The 23,470-nt window shown below is 33.7% G+C and overlaps 1 protein-coding gene and 1 pseudogene across 4 annotated transcripts in view; one reads left to right on the top strand and one right to left on the bottom strand.

Annotated features, from left to right (window-relative positions):
• Positions 1 to 342: 342 nt before the first annotated feature.
• The window catches only part of LYPLAL1 (lysophospholipase like 1), a 39,019-nt gene continuing 15,891 nt past the window's right edge, over positions 343 to 23,470 (bottom strand). The window contains exons 3-5 of one of the 4 annotated variants that reach the window (XM_003893096.4): positions 19,784 to 19,953; positions 2,524 to 2,639; positions 343 to 1,703 (exon numbers count right to left, since the gene is read on the bottom strand). In XM_003893096.4, the coding sequence (XP_003893145.1) occupies positions 1,467 to 1,703; positions 2,524 to 2,639; positions 19,784 to 19,953 (523 nt within the window). In that variant the 3' untranslated portion in view covers positions 343 to 1,466. The other 3 variants (XM_009187187.2, XM_021927127.1, XM_021927128.2) reach the window with 3 other exon arrangements.
• LOC103877859 lies at positions 10,398 to 13,343 on the top strand (annotated as a pseudogene).

Here is a 23,470-nt window from a genome sequence, read left to right on the forward strand (position 1 = left end):
AAAATATTTCCATGGAGGATAGTTGTTTCACCAAACAGTGCTGAGACACTGTTAATCAGTGTATAAAAATTAACATATTCATTTAGAAAATGTAAATTAAGCCACAATATATTACTACCATATACTTACTGAATGGATAAAATTAAAGGAGTCATAATGAGTGTTGGCAAGGATCTGGGGCAATACTCCTCTCATACACTGCTGCTAGAATGTAAAATGGCACAACTATTTTCTCAAAGAGTTGGCTATTTCTTGGAAGGTTGTATGTATGCCTGAAATATAACCCAGCCATTCTACTCCTACTTATTTACCAAAGAAAAATAACATAGGTCGATGCAGAGATTTTTACACAAATATTCATAGCAGCTTTATTTATAACAGCCTCACACTGGAAGCAATTTAAGTATCTGTCAGCGGTGAATGTACAAACAAATAGTGATACATCCACACAATGGAATATTACTGGGCAATAAAATAGATGAACTATTGATGTACACAACATGGAAAAATCTCAGGATAATTTTGTTGAATGAAAACAGGCAGGTATTGTATGATTCTATTTATAAAATAGGGATAATGTATATTTTATTAAACAGTTGTGAGGCTCAAATAAGATTATGTATGCATGAGAACCAACTAACATATGAAAATGTTATTATTTATAGTATTTTCATTGAAGTAATACAATTTCATTTTTCAGTCATCTAACAATGTATTCCGGGAACCAGATCATGACTCTCCTTATGGTTAATTTTTATTGAGTGTTTATTACGTATTTGCTATTTATTTAAATCTCAACAAAAATCCAATGGGATAAGTACTATTAGTATCATTTTACAGATGAAATTGAGACCTAAAGCAGAGCAGCAATTTGGGTTAACAGAAATAGAGCTCCACTGAGAATTAGGAGACCTGAATTTCTTGTCTTGACCCGAAGGCTGTGGGAAAGTCTTTAACCCCTCTATTGCTATTATTAAATACCAGTAACAAGTTCTCAGCTTACTTCACAAAGCTCTTGTGATGATCAAATAAGATAATGTGAAACCGGTTTATAAACATAGAGTATTAATGTTATTCTGTGGAAATTACATAAACACAAATATCTTTGGAAAGGTAATTTAAATAAAGTTGGAGAAAAGATAAAATAACACTATGCTAAGCCCTTTCATGTTTTTTCATTGTCCTTATTTATATTAGTTTAGAATACTTTATTTCAAAAATTTAAAGGTTTAAATACTTAAAATGTTTCCAAATATTTACAGAATTGTCTGAAAAATTATGCACAGATGTTTGTCTATTGTTTTTCATTAGTAAGATTAGCTACTCTCTACAGTGATAAGCATTTTAATAATAATAAGTCAGGAAACTGTTATTTCTTAATATTTTAATTATCATTATAATTTGGCAGTAAAAATCACTTTTCACAAAGATATTACATGTATATTAACAAAACACTCTTGATTCATTCATTGTTGTTTTTCCATTTCTCTTGGCAGTTTTGTAAGAATCCATAATTTCAATTTGTCTAACTCAGGTTTGCTTAGCTCATGGTAAACATCTGGAAAACTATGAAACTTCGTGGTCACTCCTAGAGATTTTAACATTGCGTTTGTCTCTTCTGCCCAAGAATGAAGAACTAACTCATCTGCAGTACCATGACACTGAAATAATTCAGGAAGTACATCATTATTCTTCTGAAGAGCCTAGAGAAAAAGATATAAAGACAGAAAAGTTTAAGAAATTCCATTTAAGATCATTCTTAGAAATCAGAGAGAGCAGGAAAATTCCACTTTTACCAAGGCTTCAATAACTAATGGGAAAAAAAAGACAGAGGGAGTGCTGTCTGAGGTATACATTGGTGGGCCAGGCCTGGGGACTTAGCTGGTTCCTGACACCATTCAATTTGTAACTGTGTGTCACTTACATTTATTCTATAGAGGACATCTCAAAAATGGCCAAAGCATTTCCTGAAGAAACTGAGTGACTTGGGCAGACAGACCTCTTCACAGTGTGGAAGGAGGGAGGAGTACAGAACTAAGGTACAATTAAGGGGACAATTACATTTCAGTTCTCTATTCTGTATCTGCTTTATCATTTCCACTTCTGGTACTAAAGCTGTAATATTATAATTGAAGCTGCATCAAATTCACAGATGAGGATATTGCTGCATAATAAGTATGAGCTATGTAATTGATTTTTGTTTTATGTTCATGATGCAATAAGCAAACCCAGCTATAACCATCATGCAGTTTTAATATGTATAAAATTTACATATATGCTCCCCCACAACCACAGCCATAATTATCCTTTCCTCCTTGACACTTTGCTTAACAATATTTCTTGTACAGGAGATTTCCAAAACATTAATGATCAGCTGGAATTTAATCACTATGACTCATTTGGCCATGAATTCCAGGAATGCTCAATTCATATCAACTGTGTGTGTTTTACAGTTTTATTACCGATTTTGATTTAGTTTCAACATGTATATATTTCATTTTTTAAAAAAAATCTAGAACTTACCTGGTAAACAGCAGATGCTTTATTCAGAAAACTAGAAAGAGCAAATACTCCTGCAACATCTTGATGATTTCTATATGCTAAATGCATTGCCATGCATCCTCCCATAGAGAATCCTCCTAAAAGCAAAAACACACTTACAGAAAAAGGAGAATACATAAAATAATAATTTAGGATATGATATATAACAATTTTCCATATTTTTAAAATATTTGGAGACCTTGAAAGAGAATGCTAAAAAAAATTTTGCCTACTGTAAGTTCCATAGACAAAAGCCTGAGATGCGTAAATAACCCTGTTCCCTTTATGTCACCACTGGTATCACTACTGGTAAAGAGAGCTGTGCTCTACAAGGAGCTAGGATTACACAAATAGATCATGTTCACCAAGTAAAATATCTATCGTAATTCAAAATGAGTCATATTACAAGCATTACTTAAATTCTCAATATCTACTTATATTTTGTTTATACCTACAGAAACCCTCACACTGAAACTACAATTAATAATTTGCACCTTTCTGTCTTACTTGCTAAGCTATGAGCTCCATGAGGTGTTATATTTCTGGTGTCTGCTATATAACAGATGGTTAGAGAATTTTGAATTAAGAAGAATGATAAAAAAATTTGAGGAGCTAGTTAACACATTTTTGGATTACAATATTATTTTGGAAACTAACTTATGGTGGTATAATAAAAATGAAACATGTATGCCTATATGTAGTTTTTAAAACCAAAGTTTGAAAAAAAACATTAGTCAAACTGTTATTGTCTCTTTAATGTACCAACTCTATGCCAGTCACTGGACATATGTAGATTAAAATACACAGACCTTCCTGTTCAGGGGAACTTTGATGAGGAAACACATCCAACACAGAATATGGAGATAGGTGTATGAGGTGATGGCAGCAGACAGAATGGTGATTCCAGGCCTGACAAGTCAGTGACTCAGTGTAACATTCCTAAGCTTGAGAGAAAGCTAAATGACATCTCATTATGTTCCATGAGAAAATATAGAATGTTAATCATGTAGCCACACACTCATAGAAACACAAAAATATACTTTGATTTGAATTCAAATCTCCTAATTTCGAGTCTGCTGCTTTATTTCACTTAACAAACTGTAAAGCTGAGCTCTTAAGAGATCATAAATTTGAATTTACTATAATAATCTTTTATTCATGGAGGGAACTGAGGCCCAAGATTAGGTACACATTATTTTGGATATAAAGCTATTAATAGTAATTTCGGAATTCAGATCTTTTGCAACAGAGTTTAATATACTTTCTACCATCCCTTGATATTTGTTAAAATAGGACTACTTTATCTGGAATAGGCAGGTAATATTATTTTGGACTCAGAACACAAATACCGGAGAGAGGATTACCAGTCTGGCAAAGTTTAGATTTTTAAAAAAGGCACACTAAGTAAATAATGAATAAAAGTTATCTGCGATTTTCAACATACCAGCAAGAAATAATAAGGTCTCATCGTAGCAGTAGCTCACCATGGACAAGAGCCACCTGAAAGGCTCTTTCAAAATACCCCCAATAACTCCAGATGCAGATACATCTAATTAGAAGTTCATAAATGAGCTTGGTGGGGGAGAAAAAAGTGTAAGCATCTTAACACTGTATGTAAAATTTGCAAATGTACATTAGATTCTCCAAAAGGTTAAAAGCCACTGGCTACATTATCCATGAATTTGTGCATTAAATCTTTGACATGTCCCATTTAGATATGAACAGCTTATGTAAATACACAAAATTAGTATTTCTGGTAAACATTTATTCTAAGTACACAGAAAGAATTCTCAACTCTTACTGGTTTTTGCCACAATTCTAGTTATAGATTTCTCTCTGCTTATGAAGTTTTCTCTGTAATAACATCATGAGGGTTGTAAAGCCAAGACATTTTGAAATAAAATTCTTATCAATTTAATTTATTGAGTATAAATTATTTAGATTTTGAAACCCTTAAGAGTAACAAACAGCTTTTCTTCAATAATCAAATTTTCGTTGAGTGCTTATGATTAGTTGAACAAAGTGTCTCTGTGGTGCACACATACTAATGAGTCAGTTTCAACTTTACATGCCCAGTGGTGAGTATAGTGCTTTGCACATAGCAGTAACTCAATAAAAATTTAACTGAATTTTTACAAACCATGTTATGGGTTTCTAATGAAAGCAGTAAAAAACTTACAAATATCTCTTAAGCTTATCAGAGAGACAACATTAAGGAAACTTTAGTTCTAGTCCTGCCTGTGATACTCCCTAGCTGAATATCTTTGTGTAAATTATTTAAAATGCTGGATTTCATTTATAATAAAACAAGACAGATGGACTAATCTTTAGAGTTTCCATCAACCTTTTAAATACAAACACTTAATCAGTTATAAAAACTAAAATTGTGAGCTTTGAAAATGTACAGTTACTGTAAATACAGAAATCTACATTCAGTTTAAGAATCCCTATCTGTCAAAACACAATTATAGCTTTCCTAAAAGTTCACAGAATAAATCTTAGCAAATACTCACTTCCTTCATCTCTTCCAATCTCCCCTTCTGTTCTTTATAGCCCATTTACTTACAAAGGAATTTCGGGTTGCTTAAAATCAAATACACTGTTAACAATAAAACTACATCTTTAAAATAGAAGAGAATGTGAGAGAGGAAGAGATGGGATTTGAGCAAAGAGTGAGACACAGAGAACAAAAAAAGAGACTTATAGACCATGATGTTAGGGTGGGGGCAGTAATTACCTGTGCAACTGGGCATTTAACAGTTTATCTGTAGCAAGGCAATATTCTTTAACAGAAGGAATCATAACAAGTCACACTAGAAATTTTTCTTAGCATTGAATTCCTCAACGGAATTTAAATGGATCTTTATTAAACATAAAAATTCAAAATCAGACATTCTACATGCAGCTGCTTCTGTTGCTGATTCTTTTCATAAAATTCTAGGACATAAAGACTTAACTTTCACTAGAATTTAAAGATTATGGGAGCCAGGATTTTTGTGTTTTATTCACTAATGTATCCCTCTATGCTTACAACAGTGTCTGGCACACAGAAAGTGCTTATACTTATTAAACAAATGAACTTAATGTAACTGTAAGTCAATAACAATATCTCTGCAAGGAGACAAATTTATCATCAGAAAATGTAAGTTTTTGGTAATTTAATTTGATATAAAAGTAAGGCTTAAAAAATCCTAGGAAATCTAGGAATGAATGATTAGTGTGCTCCACGCCCATCATTCCTAATCTGACCTCTTAAAAATAAAGATTTTAGACCCAATCCCAGACCCACTAACAAAATCTCACTGCATATGTCTAATTTTTAAAATCTCTTATGCCATAAATCAGATGTCTGATAATCACAGCTGTGTGGCAAATAATTCAAAATTAAATATAATGGGTAAAAACAAAAAGTTAAAATACAGTCACGACTTACAGAAAAATCTACACGCGATAGATACCAAGGCTGCAGGAGCAAATTTATTATTTTTTCTGAGAAATTCAAGAGCTTGAATTATGTGTCTGCCAAATATAACTAATATTTGAAATATGCTAGTGTGACCAAGGAACCAAATTCTATATTTTATTTAATTTTTACTAAAGAGCCACATGTAGCTAGTGGCTACCATAGTTCTAGATCATCTAAGCTGTACGAATGATTGAAAAAAGCTTCAACATTTACAAATGAAGCAAAAATAAAATTAGTATTTCACAGATAATTTTGAGGCTAAGATAAAGATTAAAAGATAAAATGTAAATAAAAGATTAGTAGGCAAAAACTTACATTAAAAAGAGATTTTAAAAGCATACCTATCAAGAAAATTTTACATACGAAGTGACAAACACTTCATTTTTGTTGACCAGGGAATGTAATCACTTTAGGTAGTTTCAGAGCCCTTTGAGGGTAACAACTTAAACAAAACAAAAAAAAAAAAAAAAGAGAAAGAAAACATTTACCCACACATAAAATGTCATTATGAATACACATAAATGCATCCTGATTTAACTTCATGTTCAATTCTCATAAGTTACAATGAAGAAAAATATACTCATTGAAATATTATTATTTTAAGATTTAATCTAAGTCCCTTTCCCATTTATGATTTTGTGAGGTAATCTGTAACTCCTCACTAGCCGTCTTTGACAATACAATGACCTTTAGCATAGGACACTACTGTGAAAAGGGACTTTGTGTATTTTTTCCTAATAGAAGAAAATTTAACACAAAGAACTAGTTATTTGAATTCAATTTTCCACCTAAGAGTCTAAAAAATGATATAAAATCTACTGTTCAATAAGTAAATACCAAAATAGTAAATCCATTGTAGGTAATGGTTATAACGGGTATTTACGGTTGCTGGCAAAGTATTTAAAATGTCAAGAGTTAACATTTCAACATACACTTAAGATTAACAAGCTGAATAAAACATGTTAAAAAATAATAAACCTGGCTTTATGAACTCTTTATATAAAATAAAACAGAAACAATCTATAAAAAGACTATATTGGGAACATTAAGATAATCAATCTGAAAGTAAAATCCTTAAAAAAATCCACTTACAATTAAAGTGTGCTATCAACTAAAAAGAGCTTTAAACATGCAATAAAGTCCATTACCATTCTAAATTTCAACAGTTCTTCCATTTAATTGGTGTACTATTATAATTATTCTTCAGATTTGGGAATACAGAAATTATGACTAATATATTTATTTGTATATCTCCTCTCATACAAAACTTGTGGGATAAACAAAGTATTTTCCTCTATGGAAAACTGTTAGAACAACAGTCCAGAGCCTTTAAAGTCCTACTAGTTGTTGAAGAAATATAAAATGTTTAATTAAAATATATATATGCTCAAAGAAAATAGAAGAATGCTATCATTCTGAAGTTTTAGCTCCCAGCTGGGCTATAGAGAAAACATGTACAAGTTCAGAAAAAGGCAGGCTGGAAATTTTGATGCTAGACCTCATCTTGGGAATTCTAACTATTCCTTCATTTATTTTTATTTTTAATCTTTCTGCAAAATTAATGTACATCCATTGTACAAAATGTTTCTTGTAAAAAATAATTTTGACACGTTCTCTTAAATTTCATTTTAACAGTTTTAACTCTACATGTTCAATTTTATCTTATTTTTTTCATGTAAAACTAATTTGAAATTCTACAGAATTACAAAATTTTACAATTTTTAATTGAACACATACTTACTGAGTGCCTTTTATGTGTGTATACATATAGTACTTAATGGTTACATAATACTCAATTCTATTAATGGGCCATCATTCCCTTAACCATTCCCATCATGATGGATATTTAGATCATCCACGTAAATTACTCGTGTAGTTCCAGAAGCACTTGATTCTCTCTGCTTCAAAATTCTGATAATCTGCTCATATTATCACATTTTGGATAAATTTGTTAATATCATTTGTCAGGTTCTATACTTCCTAGATCTACGTTAAGCCTAAATTATATCAGTATTTTCTCTTAACAACAAATTATCACCACCTAGTGGCCAATAAAGGAAGGTATTATGGGGACCTGGGTTCTAGTCCCAACTCTGTATTAGCCAGGAATCACTTTGAATTTTAGTTTCTTCACCTCTGAAATGAAAATAATTATATCCTATTTTACCTACTGCAAGGTCCAAGAGATCTAATGTATATAAAAACAACTTCAGAACTTAAAACATTACCTAAATATAAAACACTGACATACAATGGCAATTTTAAAACTATCCAGTGCAATATAGATGCCAATTAATTTAAGGTTATCTCTACCATATGTACTTTCTAAGGACAACAGTACACAAGGGAAAAATGATATACCTTTCTCCAGTTTCCTGTCTTATACAGAAACAAACTAGAAGGAAATGAAGAGTTCAAGACAGGCTTTAATAGTGATGGAGAATGTACTGACAATAAAATGCTTATATTCTGCACACTGGACACTTTTAATATGTTAATAAAGCCAGAAGAAGCCAGGATAATCTATTATTATTTTCTCAGAATACAGAATTTGAATCCTGGTTCTGTCAATGACTATATTGCCAACTTTCGAAAAGTAATTTAAAAGTCAATATTTTATTGCCTGTTTTCCCTATGTTTGATCTTAATGTCTGGTAGAATCATATGAAGCATAAATACACAAAAATAAATTTTTAAAAAATCAACATTTTTCTTATATTCCTAATGTACAGAGTGAGGATCCATGAATGTCTCCAAGGAACCCCCTTTAATTGAACATCCCCTGTAATGAACCTTTTGCTGAGTTCTTCCTATCTTAACAAAGTTTATTATTTTTTTCTATTAAGAAAGCAGTGCATATCCAATGCAGAAAACTTAGAAAACAAAAACTTTTTATAGCTAAACACCACAGACGATTAAAATTTTAAATGCAGTTTTACTCATTAAAATAGTGTGTCGGTTTAGCATTTCATCATTCTACTAGATCTATTGAATTTGCTTTCTTGCTGTTTTTCTGACCTTCACACTGACTAGTCAGCCCTCCAGAGTTGTCAGCATAATCTTTCTAAAATGCCCATTTGATCACATCATTCACTCCATGTATATAATTTAATGATACTAGGATTTGGGATGTACACCAAACCGTTTCCTGGAAGGATTTAACGTGTCCTTTGCTTTCTTTCCTGAACATGTCTGTCTCTTTGTTTACCAGTCACATTCTCAATTATTCTTTAAGACTCAGTTGCCACTTCAACAAAGCAGTTCCCAACTCCCAGAAAGATTTACTTTTCTCCTTGCTGCTTACACTATACCTTCTACATTGTTCTTCAATAATACCTGTACGGTATTAGAATACTTTCAGTTCCATATCTGTCTTACTAGACTGTAAATTTCTGTTTCTTTTATACTCCAGCACTTAAAATGTTACTGACAATTTGAAAATAAAATGTGAGAAGTATCATTTTTGACCTGTCCAAGCTAGACACAATACCTAGAAAAGGTGGAAGATCATATACTGTAAAAAAAAAAAAAAAAAAAAAAAAAAAAAAAATTGTTTCTAAAACTGAGTTCAACATAACAAAATACCGCTAATCAAATAAAACCACAAAGAAAGAATGGGCTGCTATTGACATCAGATACGGAGAGTAGTTTTGTTTATAAAGTTACACAAATACAACTACACTCTCAGAGATTGGGTCCCATTAGGACATACTGTCTTATATTAAATCAGAAATCTGAACAGATTATTAAACAAAATGAATAAGGGTAACAACTTTTGAACCTATTACCTTCATATTTCTTTTCCAATCTTACATTTTGCTAGTTCTTCCCATTATAATTATTTTTTAAAAGAAACCTAGCCTGGGCCAGGCATGGTGGCTCACAGGTGTAATACCAACACTCTGGGAGACTGAAGCAGAAGATCACTGGAGATCAGGAGTTTGAAACTAGCCTGGGCAACATGGAGAGACCCCATCTCTACATAAAACAAACAAATAAAAAAAACAGTCAGATATGGTGGCATGTGCCTATCGTCCTAGCAATTCGAGAAGCTGATGCAGGAGGATCGCTGAGTCCAGGAGTTTAGGTTGCAGTGAGCTATGACCACACCATTGCACTTCAGCCTGGGCAACAGAGCAAGACCCTGTTTCAAAAAAAAAATTACCTAACTTTATTCCTATGGGTTGTGTGTGCTTAATAAAAATTGTTTGGAATCTCAAATGCACTTTTTCTTTTATTTCCCACAGAATCCCTCCTTCATTAAAATGTTATGAATGGCACTTAAATCTGATTTAACAACTTCAATGTATCCTAATAGACACTGTACAAAAGTACAAATGCTAGTAGAAAAACACCAAACAGTAACTCTTGTTTAAATAATCTAGGAGCAATGAAAAAGAAAGAGGGAAACACAGCTCATATACCACTGAGGAAAAAGCAAGCAGCTGGTAGGGAAGAAACAACTGAGCTATCTGTAAGTCTCCAAGTAGTACCACTGTTCCAGTGTGGCCTTTTGCTATCTAGGTGCCCATAGGATGGGTGGTATGAAGTATATAATAATGGCAAGAAAACTTTTTCAACATCACATGTCAGACACATTTGTAAGTATTTCACACGAACTGACTAGTTCAACTTTCACAACTCTAAAAGGTAGGTATTATTACTACCATCCAAGACACAGAGAATAACGAGACTGGACACCTACAAACTGGGGAATATAGGACTAGAAAGAACTCGGCACTCTGAGTCTAGAGCCCAAGTTCTTAACTACGTTATATGTTGTCAGCTTAAGGGCATTTGTAATTATGATGTTTCGAACTCAGGGAATACATACATGAGAAGTTCAGCTGGATCACTAAGATAAACAACAACCGCAACAAAAAACTGCAACAAAAGACTTGAATACTATTTGCTCTATGAATCAATAACTCATGTATATGAAGAATCCCGCATATGAAAAGTGGGGTAACAGGACTAATGTTTTGTCATAGTATAAGAGTTAAAGAAACATGTGTGTTTTGTGGCATGTGTATAATTCCATAAAACTTAGTGAAGATTTATTTTCACTGGCTGGTTAAAGAACTATACAGTTAACAAAAACAAACATGACTGCATTTGCACTTCTGTGGTCTCTTTCTTTATCTCAATGTAGAAAAAAGACGCTTTATAGACATTAATTAGCTTATCTCACAAAAAATGTTTTTACCCCCACTTTAATCTGGTATATTATATATTACAATATGAAATTAATAAATCTTAGATTTTATAATTTCATAATAATCAACATATCTTCCAAAAAGAAATTTTATTTTCATAAATTCAAAAAAGGCTTAACAAAATACTGACCATATAACTGCTGCTTTAGAATTATAAGTAAGACTGTATTTTAACAAGGTTCTCTTGGTACTTCAGAAAATAGTCTTTCATTATATGCTAGAAACAAAAATAAACTCCAGATGAGTCAAATAATTCAGTGTAAAAAAAAAAAAAAGCAACACTAGAAAAACCAGTAGAAAATTTATTTTATATTGACTCACATTCTAATGAGAAAACTTACTTAATCTCAGAAATTATTTCAAAGAAATTATAAAAAGTCTTTTTTTAAAGTCTTTTATGTCAAACTATAATGGAATTGAAAACAACAAATTAAGCACAAATTAAAATTAGTTACCACTTCCTGTGTACTTGAGAACAATTTTTTCTTTTTTTTTTTTTTTGAGACGGAGTCTTCCTCTGTCCCCCAGGCTGGAGTGCAGTGGCACAATCTCGGCTCACTGCAACCTCTGCCTCCTGGGTTCACACAACTCTTCTGCCTCCTGCCTGGGACTATAGGCGCTCGCCACTACACCCAGCTAATTTTTTGTATTCTTTGGTAGAGACAAGGTTTTACCGTGTTAGCCAGGATGGTCTCGATCTCCTGACCTCATAATCTGCCCGCCTCGGCCTCCTAAAGTGCTGGGATTACAGGCATGAGCCACCGCGCCCAGCCTGAGAAAAATTTTTTCAAGACCATATTATTCAATGTAATAAGGTTCTAATTCTACTAAAGGCAGTGCAAGTATCAACTGGTACAATTTTTTGTGAAAGGAATTTGATAATACGTATTAAGAATCTTAAAAATGTTCAGCTAAATGTAAGAATCATTGGCTTTAAAGCGAAATAAAACTTACAAAATTCATATTGGCTCCCAGACCTTAAGAAAATCCAGAGATTCAAGGTTAGTGGACTGCCTCCTTGTGCCAGGAGGCAACTCCAGGGAGACAGAAGCTCTTGTCTTCAGGACCCGTCCAGACCTTGCCATATACATCGCTTCATCTGGCTGTTCCTCTCTTCTTTATAATATCTTCCATAATCAAGTGATAAACTTTATACTCAAGAGGAAATAATCCAGGCAAGGAAGAGCAAGCAGATCAAGATGTGTAGCTCTTTTGGCTGCCGAGTTGTGGTTTTTGACAGAGCATGGCATCAGGAACACTACCCCCAAAAGAGATCTTGTGAGCACTGAAGGCCAAATGCTGTGAGAAGACTTTAGGGCTGTGGTGATGCATGAGGTGGTGTCAACAATCCAGCAAGGAAACTAGGTCTACGGATCAACTGCTTACCCCATGTGGTGGCAGTGAGAGTACCAACCCCTTGGGTGATATCAATGTTTCGCACCATCTAGAGAAGGTGGAATGCCAGTTGATGAACTGATCTCAAGCCATCCTGAAATGTGCTAGTAAGTCGTGGGCATTTCAAGAGTTGGCTGGCCATGGTGTTCCTCTGTCAGACACTTTTTCTTATGATGGCTATAAAAATTTTGCTAAAATGATTGATGAAGCAGAAGTACTGGAGTTACCAATGGTAGTGAAGAATACACAGGGTCACAGAGGTAAAGCTGTTTTCTTGGCTCGAGATAAGCACCATTTATTTGGCTGATCTAAGCCATCTTAATCATCATGAAGCTCTGTACCCATTCCAGAAGCTAGAAGAGTTTCATGGACAGGATATATGTTCCATTGTCATGGGAGGCTGTATGGTTGGCATAGATGTTCAATAGATGGAAGGGTGCAAAGCAACTGCTCACTAAGTGGTGTGGGGATAATGTGCTCAGAGTGAACAAAGGAAGCAGCTAGCTGTCCAGGTGTCTAATATCCTTGGGATGGATGTGTGTGGCATTGACCTCGTGATGAAAGATGATGGCTCCTTCTCTGTCTGTGAGGCCAGTGAAATTTGCTATTTTCCTTCAGATGGACCTTGTATTTGAGACCAGCCTGGGCAACATGGTGAAACCCCATCTCCACGAAAATACAAAAAATTAGCCAGGCATGGTGGCAGGCGCCTGTAGTCCCAGCTATTCGTGAGGCCAAGGCAGGAGAATGGCGTGAACCCAGGAGACGGAACTTGCAGTGAGTGGAGATCGCACCACTGCACTCCAGAGTGAGACTCCATCTCAAAAAAAAATTAGCCGGGCGTAGTGGTATGCGCCTGTAGTCCCAGCTACTCGGGAGGCTGTGACAGGAGAATTGCTTAAACCCAGGAGGCGGAGGTTGCAGTGAGCAGAGATCTTGCCACTGCACTCCACCTTGGGCAGGCAACAGAGCAAGACTCCGTCTCCAAAAAAGAAAAAAAAAAAGATCAGTATTAACCAGTTTTAAGAGAGGTTTGATCATACTTACTTGTACAATTTTTCCCCATTTTAAAAAGAAGTGTTATAAAATTTTTTTCCATAGACTAAAATATTAAAATTGAGTGAAAGGTTGATTATTAATGAACAGAATAATACTTCTTGTCTGTACAGTATCTCATTTCACTTCATAAAAAAGATATGAAAGAGGAGTTTCTAACTTAGGATACCCTAATCATACCTAAAAGAATTTATCTTGCACAGGGTAATTGAGGGACTCACACATATATTAGTACCTCCGACTCATTAGCAGAAAGAAATACTAAATACTTTTTTTCACTGAATGACCATACTTTGGAGTACGCATACTACTTGGTATCGAGAAATAAATGGGGAAGAGAACTGCTTAATTAAATCATCATTCATGTGTTCACGTACAGACCTTCTGTTGCCACATATATTATGATATATATACTTTGAACAGTTATATATCATGTGTAAGTAGACAAATGCATTTAAAAACACAAACAGAATAACCTCTGTATCTGATGAAAAGCTCAAGTTTGTGTTGGTGGGGTATGGGAACCAGGAAAAATGTATGTATGTAGTTTTTTTTCAACTTCACCAACTATATCACAGGAAATGTTTGAAATTAGTTCACTTCTAATTTTACTTACCATCTTTTGTGCATTCATGTAATATTAAAACATAGCTTTAGCAACCTATTTCTGGGCTGTAAACTCACACATTAGAATGAAAACGGGAGAAACGGTCAACTTAGATTTTATAAACATGGATATCTTCTTGAATTCCCTTAAAAATCAAGGTAAAGAATAAGAAAAAAATCATTCTGGAAGACCCAAAAGAAAGAACAATAGATATTTAAGTGAATGTTAAATTTATTTTCATAATTGTTTAATAACTTTTATGTAATTTCATTTCCATTATGAGAAAAAATATATCAAATGTGTAGTCATGACAAAATCTTAATTAAAGTTTTTATATGTTAAAAATTGTAATTCTAAACTATAAAAACTATTTCTGATAGTTTTTATATCACCCATGAAAACTGGATTATATATAACATACATAATATGTACATATACGCATATATTACAAGTATAAGCTATTCTACTTAAACTTTTTAATAATAGCTTTTTTTTTTTTTTCTTTTTTGGTGCCTATTATTGACTCGTCATTTCTGCTGGCTTTTCTACAATGAACTTTGAAATAGTTCTGTATATACTGTCAATCAGAAAACTACCCTGGAGCATTAGAAAAATTCAACAAGAGACTTGATTTAATCAATCACACTGTCAGACTTTGAAAAGATATCAAAGGCACTGATTTTCAAAATACATCTTTTTTCTCAAGAAGAAAACAATGGAAAAACAAATTCTCTTCATTCAGTGAGCTCCAAGTTTGGGGTTTAGGGGGCTTACAGACATTGCAAAATCAAGTCTTGTGTTATATTTTTCTCCCAGGTGACTTTTTTTGAAGTTTATGAGCGATCTGGCTGGTAAGACATGATTCCCTCTAAGAAAATATAGGTGCTCAAACAGGTAACCTCTCCTACTACTGTTTTTATGTGTGTGTTAAACTTCATTTAAGATTTGTTTCTGCTTTGAGAAGTATCTGTTCACGTACTTTGCTCACTTTTTAATGGGTTTTTTTTTTCTTGTAAATTTGTTTAAGTTCCTTGTAGATTCTGGATATTAGACCTTTGTCAGATGGATAGATTACAAAAATTTTCTCCCATTCTGTAGGTTGTCTGTTCACTCTGATGATAGTTTCTTTTGCTGTGCAGAAGCTCTTTAGTTTAGTTAGATACCATTTGTCAACTTCTGCTTTTGTTGTGATTCCTTTTGACAGTTTCGTCATAAAATTTTGGCGCTTGTCTATGTTGTGAATGGTACTGCCTAGATTTACTTCTAGCATTTTCATAATTTTGGGTTTTAGATTTCAATCTTTATTCCATCTTGAGTTAGTTTTTGTATAAGGTGTAACGAAGCGGTCCAGTTTCTATTTTCTGCATATGGCTAGCCAGTTTACCCAGCCCCATTTATTAAACAGGGAATCCTTTCCCCACTGCTTGTTTTTGTCAGGTTTGTTGAAGATCAGATGGTTGTAGATGTGCGGTCTTATTTCTGAGATCTCTATTCTGTTCCATTGGTCTATGTGTCTGTTTTTGTACCAGTACCATGCTGATTTGGTTACTGTGGCCTTGTAGTATAGTTTGAAGTTGGGTAGCATGATGCCTCCACCTTTGTCCTTTTTGCTTAGGACTATCTTGGCTATATGGGCTCTTTTTTGGTTCCAATTTTAAAGCAGTTTTTTTTTCCTAATTCTGTGAAGAATGTCAATGGTAGTTTAATGGGCACAGCATTGAATCTATAAATTACTTTGAGCTGTATGGCCATTTCACAATATTGATTCTTCCTATCCATGAGCGTAGAATGTTTTTTCCCATTTGTTTATGTCCTCTCTTATTTCCTTGAGCAGTGGTTTGTAGTTCTCCTTGAGGAGGTCCTTTGTATTCCTAATTTTATTCTCTTTGTAGCAATTGTACATGAGAGTTCATTCATGATTTAGCTCTCTGCTTGCCTGTTGTTGGTGTATAGGAATGCTTGTGATTTTTGCACATTCATTTTGTATCCTGAGACTTTGCTAAAGTTGCTTATCCACTTAAGAAGCTTTGGGGCTGAAATGATGGAGTTTTCTAGATATTAGATCATGTCATTTGCAAATAGATACAGTTTGACTTCTTCTCTTCCTATTTGAATACACTTTCTTTTTCTTGCCTGATTGCCCCAGCCAGAACTTCCAATACTATGTTGAATAGAAGTGGTGAGAGACAGCATCCTTGTCTTGTGCTGGATTTCAAGGGGAATGCTTCCAGCTTTTGTCCATTCAGTATGATACTGGCTGTGGGTTTGTCATAAATGACTCTTCAGACATTTCTCAAAAGCAGACACTTATGCAGCCAAAAAACATGAAAAAAAGCTGAACATCACTTATCACTAGAGAGATGCAAATCAAAATCACAATGAGATGGCATCTCACACCAGTCAGAGTGGCAATTAATAAAAATTCAAGAATTTTTGTATTTTGAAATTTTAAGATGCGAGGCTGTGGAGAAACGAACACTTTTACAGTGCTGGTGAAAATGTAAATTAGTTCAACCGTTGTGGAAGACAGTGTGGCAATTCCTCAAATACCTAGAATCGGAAATACCATTTGACCCAGGAATTTCATTACTGGGTATATACTCAAAGGAATATAAATCATTGTATTATAAAGGTACATGCACACATAAGTCCATTGCAGCACTATTCATAATAGTAGACATGGAATCAATCCAAATGCCCATCAATGATAGACTGTGTTAAGAAAATGTGGTACATATACTCCATAGAATACTATGCAGACATAAAAAGGAACAAGATCATGTCCTTTGCAGGGACAAAGATGGAGCTGGAAGCCATTATCCTCAGCAAACTAACACAGGAACAGAAAACCAAACACTTACTGTTGGAAGCTGTACCATGAGAACACATGGACACAGAGAGGCAAACGACACACACTGGGGACTGTCAGGGAGGCGGTGAGAGGGAGAGCATCAGGATAAACAGCTAATGAATACAGGGCTTAATACCTAGGTGATGGGTTGACAGGTACAGCAAACCACCATGACACATTTACCTATGTAACAAACCTGCACGTCCTGCACATGTATCCTGGAACTTAAAATAAAATAAAATTAAAATTTTTAAAAGATTTGATATTGTTGTACTAGGATTTTTAAAAATGTAATATACTGCAGAAAATCCACAGTATCTCTAGTACTCAAAGATGAACTAGATAAAGTAATAGATCTAGGAAAGGAAGAGAGAAGATGGGGCAAGAGACAAATGGACAGCAGTTACCATTCACTGTGATAAACTCTTCAATACACACTCATTAAGAGTACTACTCAGAGTATTTTCTCCTTTTATCTATTTTTTTTTTTTTTGCTTATGAAGACTAATTTTATTTTTTTAAGCAATTTCTTATCCTAATCTTTTATTTTCCTATTGCCACCACACCACTTCAGACTTTCATTATATTATACTCGTTTCTCCATGTCAGACTTCTCATCCTTTTACTTACCCCTTCTACCAAATTAGTTTTTCAAAGTATAATTCTAATTAACTATGACTTGAAGACATTATTTAATGATCCTTTACCAATTATTACATGTTATTATACCTACAACATAAAGGATAAAAACTGAACAGAGTATTTACTGAGAGACTAGAATAAACCAAATATTTTATTCATCTCTCAGTAAACAGATATTATATTATTATTTCCACTTTACTGATTAGGTAGCAAAAATTAAGTGTAGGTAATAAGTGGTAAGCCAACTAGGAAGTGGTGGACTGCAGATTTGAACTCATTTTTGTCACCATTATTTCATCATGTTCTAGTCTCTTACTGTGGCTATCTGAGTCAACAGATACTTTCTAGTTAGACGCAAACTTTGTTACAGCCAACTAATGTCCAGGCAGACAAAAACAAAAAGCATTACTTTGTCTACTTCTATTTTAATGTACATTCCCTATACCTAGACTTCTACACTATAATAGTTAAAATTTTAATAATCTGTGCATCTTAAATGCCACTGCATCTTAAATGCCACTGCCATCTTTCTATTAAATCTTTCTCTTATAGCCCCAAATGCATATGACTACTTCTTCCTCTGAATTCCTATGGTATTAATCGACAATTTACTGATTGGGTAATGCTATTCATTATAGATTTCCTGAGTATTTGCTCTGTGCCAGGCATTGTGATAGGTCCTGGGAAATAAAAAGAAACATACACTATCATTTGCTTTGAAAAGCTATTAGTTATACCACATTAGAGCACTCATCACAGCCTGGCTGGCATTACAGTTACCACTTAATCTTATTGGCCATTTCAGGTTGTAAGAAATATGTAAGGCAGATAGATCCTGTTTTATTTATCTGCATGTCCCTGTGAACATCTATAATACTGTGTGGCACATAGTGGGGACTTAAAAAATACTTCATAATCCCCTAGACTAAGTTGGGCATCCCTTCCCTATGCTTTTCCTAGTCCTCCCATAGTGCTCCATGTTTCTCTCTATTAGAGTTATACATCAACGTTAAGCATAGAAACATAGAAATACAGAGTTAAACATAATGAGGAAACTAAGGACCAGAAAAGTGATATTACTGGTGCTAGAGGCCTTGCTGCTTTCAACAAAGTGGAAACTAACACCAACACGGAATAGAATAGATTTTATCCATTATATCATGTTGCCTCTCCTGACTCAACAGATAGTTCAGTACTTCAATAAACACAAAGAAAGTTTATTAGTTTACTCAAATTCCATCTATAAAGAATTTCAATGTGCATTTTAAAGTTATTTAGAACATAATGGAGATACTTAATTTGCTTTTTAATGTCATCATTAAATATAACCCATTATAAGTTAACTAGTTACAGATGGAAATAAAATCCTTTCACCAAAATATGTCATGTACTATTCATATTCTACACGCCCCATCTCACTTTTGTGTGTGTTAGAAAAACAGAGATTTTAATAATTTATGCATATGCTAAGTACAGAAACAGAAAAAGGTATTAAGCAGAATAAAGAGCTTATATAAAGCTACTTATATTCCCTTAGGAACAGGGCTTGCTAAAGACAAGTCTAACAAAAATTTATAAATACTTTATTCTTGTGAGATTAACTCTGAAGATTATAATTTTCATAAATTTAACGGTATATTCTGACTGCATATGTTAATAATGGCAATAGTTGTTTAAATATATTCACAAGACTTAAGGTAACTGAAGTAAAATGTTTTAAAAATTGAAATGAATAATCTCTTAACTGAAAATTAAACTAGAAGAAAAATTTTAACTGCCACAAGATTCTCAAAATCTGTTATTATTCAAAAAGAAAATCAATTAAAGTTTCATGTGCTGTTGTTTATAATTCTTATATCTTTGAAATCCTCAATATGTAAAGTTTATCTGAAACTATGAATGCATTAAATGATATGTAAGTGCTTCTAAATAATGTTCCAAGTAAGATTTGATGTATAGAATTAGACAAAAGTGAACAGCTATAAATTACCAACATTTAAAGGTCTTACCTATTAATATCCTGTTCTTCTTGATGCCACTTTTTACTTCTTCAGCAATCAAATCAGTAAGCACTTGACACATGACATCAATTGATTCAAGGTGTTCTGGGCAGTCATTGCTTATTTTATATCTGTCAAACCATACATTGGAGAGTCCTCCTTTCATAGGAGTATATGATCTGTTTAACAACCGCCCCCAAAAAAAGAAAAGAAAGGAAAAGGGAATATGAAAATTGATGCTTTAATTCTCAAAATATTAGTGTTTTGAATAAATGATTTCAATTTCCTCTAAGTTTTATAAGTTAAATGCATATTAAAACTACTCCCATGTACATTGTATTAATTATCCTATACTTACATTTAATCCATTAAAATTTACTAATGCCAGTTCATATCATCTTTACCTACTCCCTCCATCTTTTAAGAGGTAGAACAGTTACAGTACCAGTGAATGTTAATCCATTCATTGTATATTCACGCTCTGGGATACTATGTTGGTTAAAAAAAAAATACACACACATATGTGCACAGGCACACACACCATCAAGATATTCCAAACTGTAACGGAGTAAAGGGGGTCCTGTATTCAAGTACTATGTTGGTAGATGTAAATGAAAGGGGAACAAGAAAAAATCTTAGAGATTTCTGTGGGCAAACACAGAGAGGCACGGGGGATATATAAGATAAACACAGAGAACAAATGTTTTCCAAATATGAAAAACAGAAGAGTTGCACAGAAGATAATGCTTATCCCTTGGCATGCCCTGCTTTCTCCTCATGTAATGATGAAAAAACAGAGTGCCAAAGAAAACACCTCCAGTGACAAAAGTGCCTATAGTAAGTTGAAAGAACTCTAAACCAATGACAATATTTCCCTTTGATGAACCTGACACATGATTCTTCCCAAACCAATACCTCCGCTACTTTGCCATCTCAAATTTAGCTATATACTGTCACCCACCAAAGTTAGTAAAGTAAAAGCATGAAATGTGCAGCTAAATTGAAAAACAAAAATAGAGGGTTAAAGGACAACAGGTGAGACCTGAACGTGCTTTTGTACTTCTTCTCTAGTGAAAAACTCAAGTAGAACCTCAGCATATCCAAGGAGCTAGAAATATTCAATTGTCATTGGCCTTGGGATGCATACAATCTTTAGGACTAGTGGGTGGTGCTGGAAGAGAACAGAATTACACCATTTTTCAATATTGATCATATCACCCCAAAATAGACATCCACTTAAGGAGCTTGGGCATCAAGAAGGTTATATTTGGAATGTTTCTCAGAGAAACTGAAAAAAAACCTGGAAACAAGAAAGTTGCGCTGACTAAAATTTAACAAAAATTCATATACAGGGGATCTTTTATTTACTCAAATAGAATCATACGAACATTACTTCGTAACACGTTTTCTAAAATTTAAATGGATACGATGAATACCTCTGAAAGTCAGTACATAAAAACTTAAATGTTTCCCTAAGTTTATGCAGACACATAAAATTTTTAAAATATGAAATTATGTATATATACATTGTTTAGATGTTTTTAATGTAAATCTCATTCATTTTTTACTCATCTCTCCATTCCTCCTCTTCTCTCCAACTCCCTCACACATCTTGTCCTTTACATTCAGGAAACTGTGTAAATGATATGAAATATATCCTTCAATGTTATTCTTATACATAAAAACATGATATTTATAGGCTATTTCTTGGAGCACTATTAGCTTTTCAAAAATAGTCTATCTGATTCTATTATGTGCATCATTCTTTTTTCCTTCAACAATAGCTCATGGAAATCCTTTCATCAGATATAGTTCTAACTTACCCTTTTAATGGCTATATTCTATCCTATGATAAGGATAGTCTACAATTTAATCAGCCATTCCTCTAATAATGGGAATTAATTTGGTACCCAGTTTTCAGTCACTAAGAACAATGCTTCATTAAACATATGCATACATGTTTTTATCTACTAGAACTTTTATTCCTATGGAAAACAGTGAAGAAACAGGTTGGATTAAAAGGTACAATTTTTGTCTTAATAGATGTCTCAAAGTTGCTTCCATAAAAGTTGTAAAAATTCACTTTCCTACAGGAAAGGTACAAAAATGTCCTTTTGCCCACAGCACTAATAGCAGTAGGTGCTAACATACATTAAAATGTTACCATTTAAGAGTATCAATTGAAGTTTTAAAACCAACTTTATTGAGGTATAATTTACATATATAAACTATATTGAACTACACACATTTTAGCTGTACAGTTCAATTACCTTTTACAAGGCAACCACCATCTCCACAGTGATATATAGAACATTCTTTTTCCTTGGAAAATTCCATCATGCCCCTTCACAAGCAACTCCCGTAAACTTCCCAGGCAACTACTGAGTGAGTCTAACAATATTGATTTCTTTTGCCTGTTCTATAACTCCACATAAGTGGAATTGCTGACTGATACCATTTGCTATATTTTTTCCTATTGTGGTTTCAATTTTTTTCTTGTTTAAAAGAGTACCTTGTCTATTACTGACAAATATTTGTTACATTTATTTCAGGTATTTTCTTCCAAGTCTATTTTGAATATTGATACTACGTTATTATGTATTTAAGAGTTTTTTTAAAAAAACTGGATAAAATACTCCACATTTGATATAATGTCTTTTTTTAAAAAAATTAAATTTCTGGGTCTCCAGATTTGCTTAAGAAGCTCCTGCCAATCCATACTTTTTTTTGAGACGGATTCTCGCCCTGTTACACAGGTTGGAATGCAGTGGCGTGATCTCGGCTCACTGCAAGCTCCGCCTCCCAGGTTCGCGCCATTCTCCTGACTCAGCCTCTTGAGTAGCTGATACTACGTAGACGCCCGCCACCACGCCCGGCTAAGTTTTTGTATTTTTAGTAGAGACGGGGTTTCACCGTGTTAGCCAGGATGGTCTTGATATCCTGACCTTGTGATCCGCCCGCCTCGGCCTCCCAAACTGCTGGGATTACAGGTGTGAGCCACCGTGCCTGGCCCCATACTTTTTTTATATGTAAAAGCCCAGATTTTCTTTTAAGATTTTTGTTTTCATTTTTATATGTAAGCCTTGAATTTTGGGGGAATTTCATACATGGAGTAACCTAAAGATTCAAATTCATTTTATTCCATGGGATAGCCAATTGTGCTTGTGCTATTAAAAGAGAGAGAAAGGGAGGGAAGGGGAAGACACCCTTCTCAGCAAACAGTGAAATTTTATCTTTGCCACATATTTTATAGTTCTGCATTATCTAGTCTCTCTAAACCTGATTTCTGTGAGACAATTAAGCCCTAAGACATATGTTATATATAATGAACTGACTTCCCTCCAACACATCTAGAATGGTGCTAGTTTTATATCATACATGCGGTGGGCGGGGGAACAGTCACTCAAATAATTTTCTATGTCTTGTGATTCAGCTGAAGAGCTTTAGTTGAGAAAGGCTCTATTTTGTTCCACTAATCTATTTATCTATTAAGTTAGTATCACATTAATCACATTATGGTGGTTTTAGAGCATATTCTGAAGTTGTGTAAGGTAAGTTCCCCTCTCCTTACCATCATTACTACTAGTCTGTGTTTTCATACTTGTCCTAGCTATTCTCAGGCATCTATTGTTCTTGATTATCCAATAAATTTATCAAAAAATTTAGTAAACTTTAAACTACTTTCAAATAATTATC

This window comes from Papio anubis, chromosome 1 (genome assembly GCF_008728515.1).
Source record: "Papio anubis isolate 15944 chromosome 1, Panubis1.0, whole genome shotgun sequence".
NCBI lineage: Eukaryota > Metazoa > Chordata > Mammalia > Primates > Cercopithecidae > Papio > Papio anubis.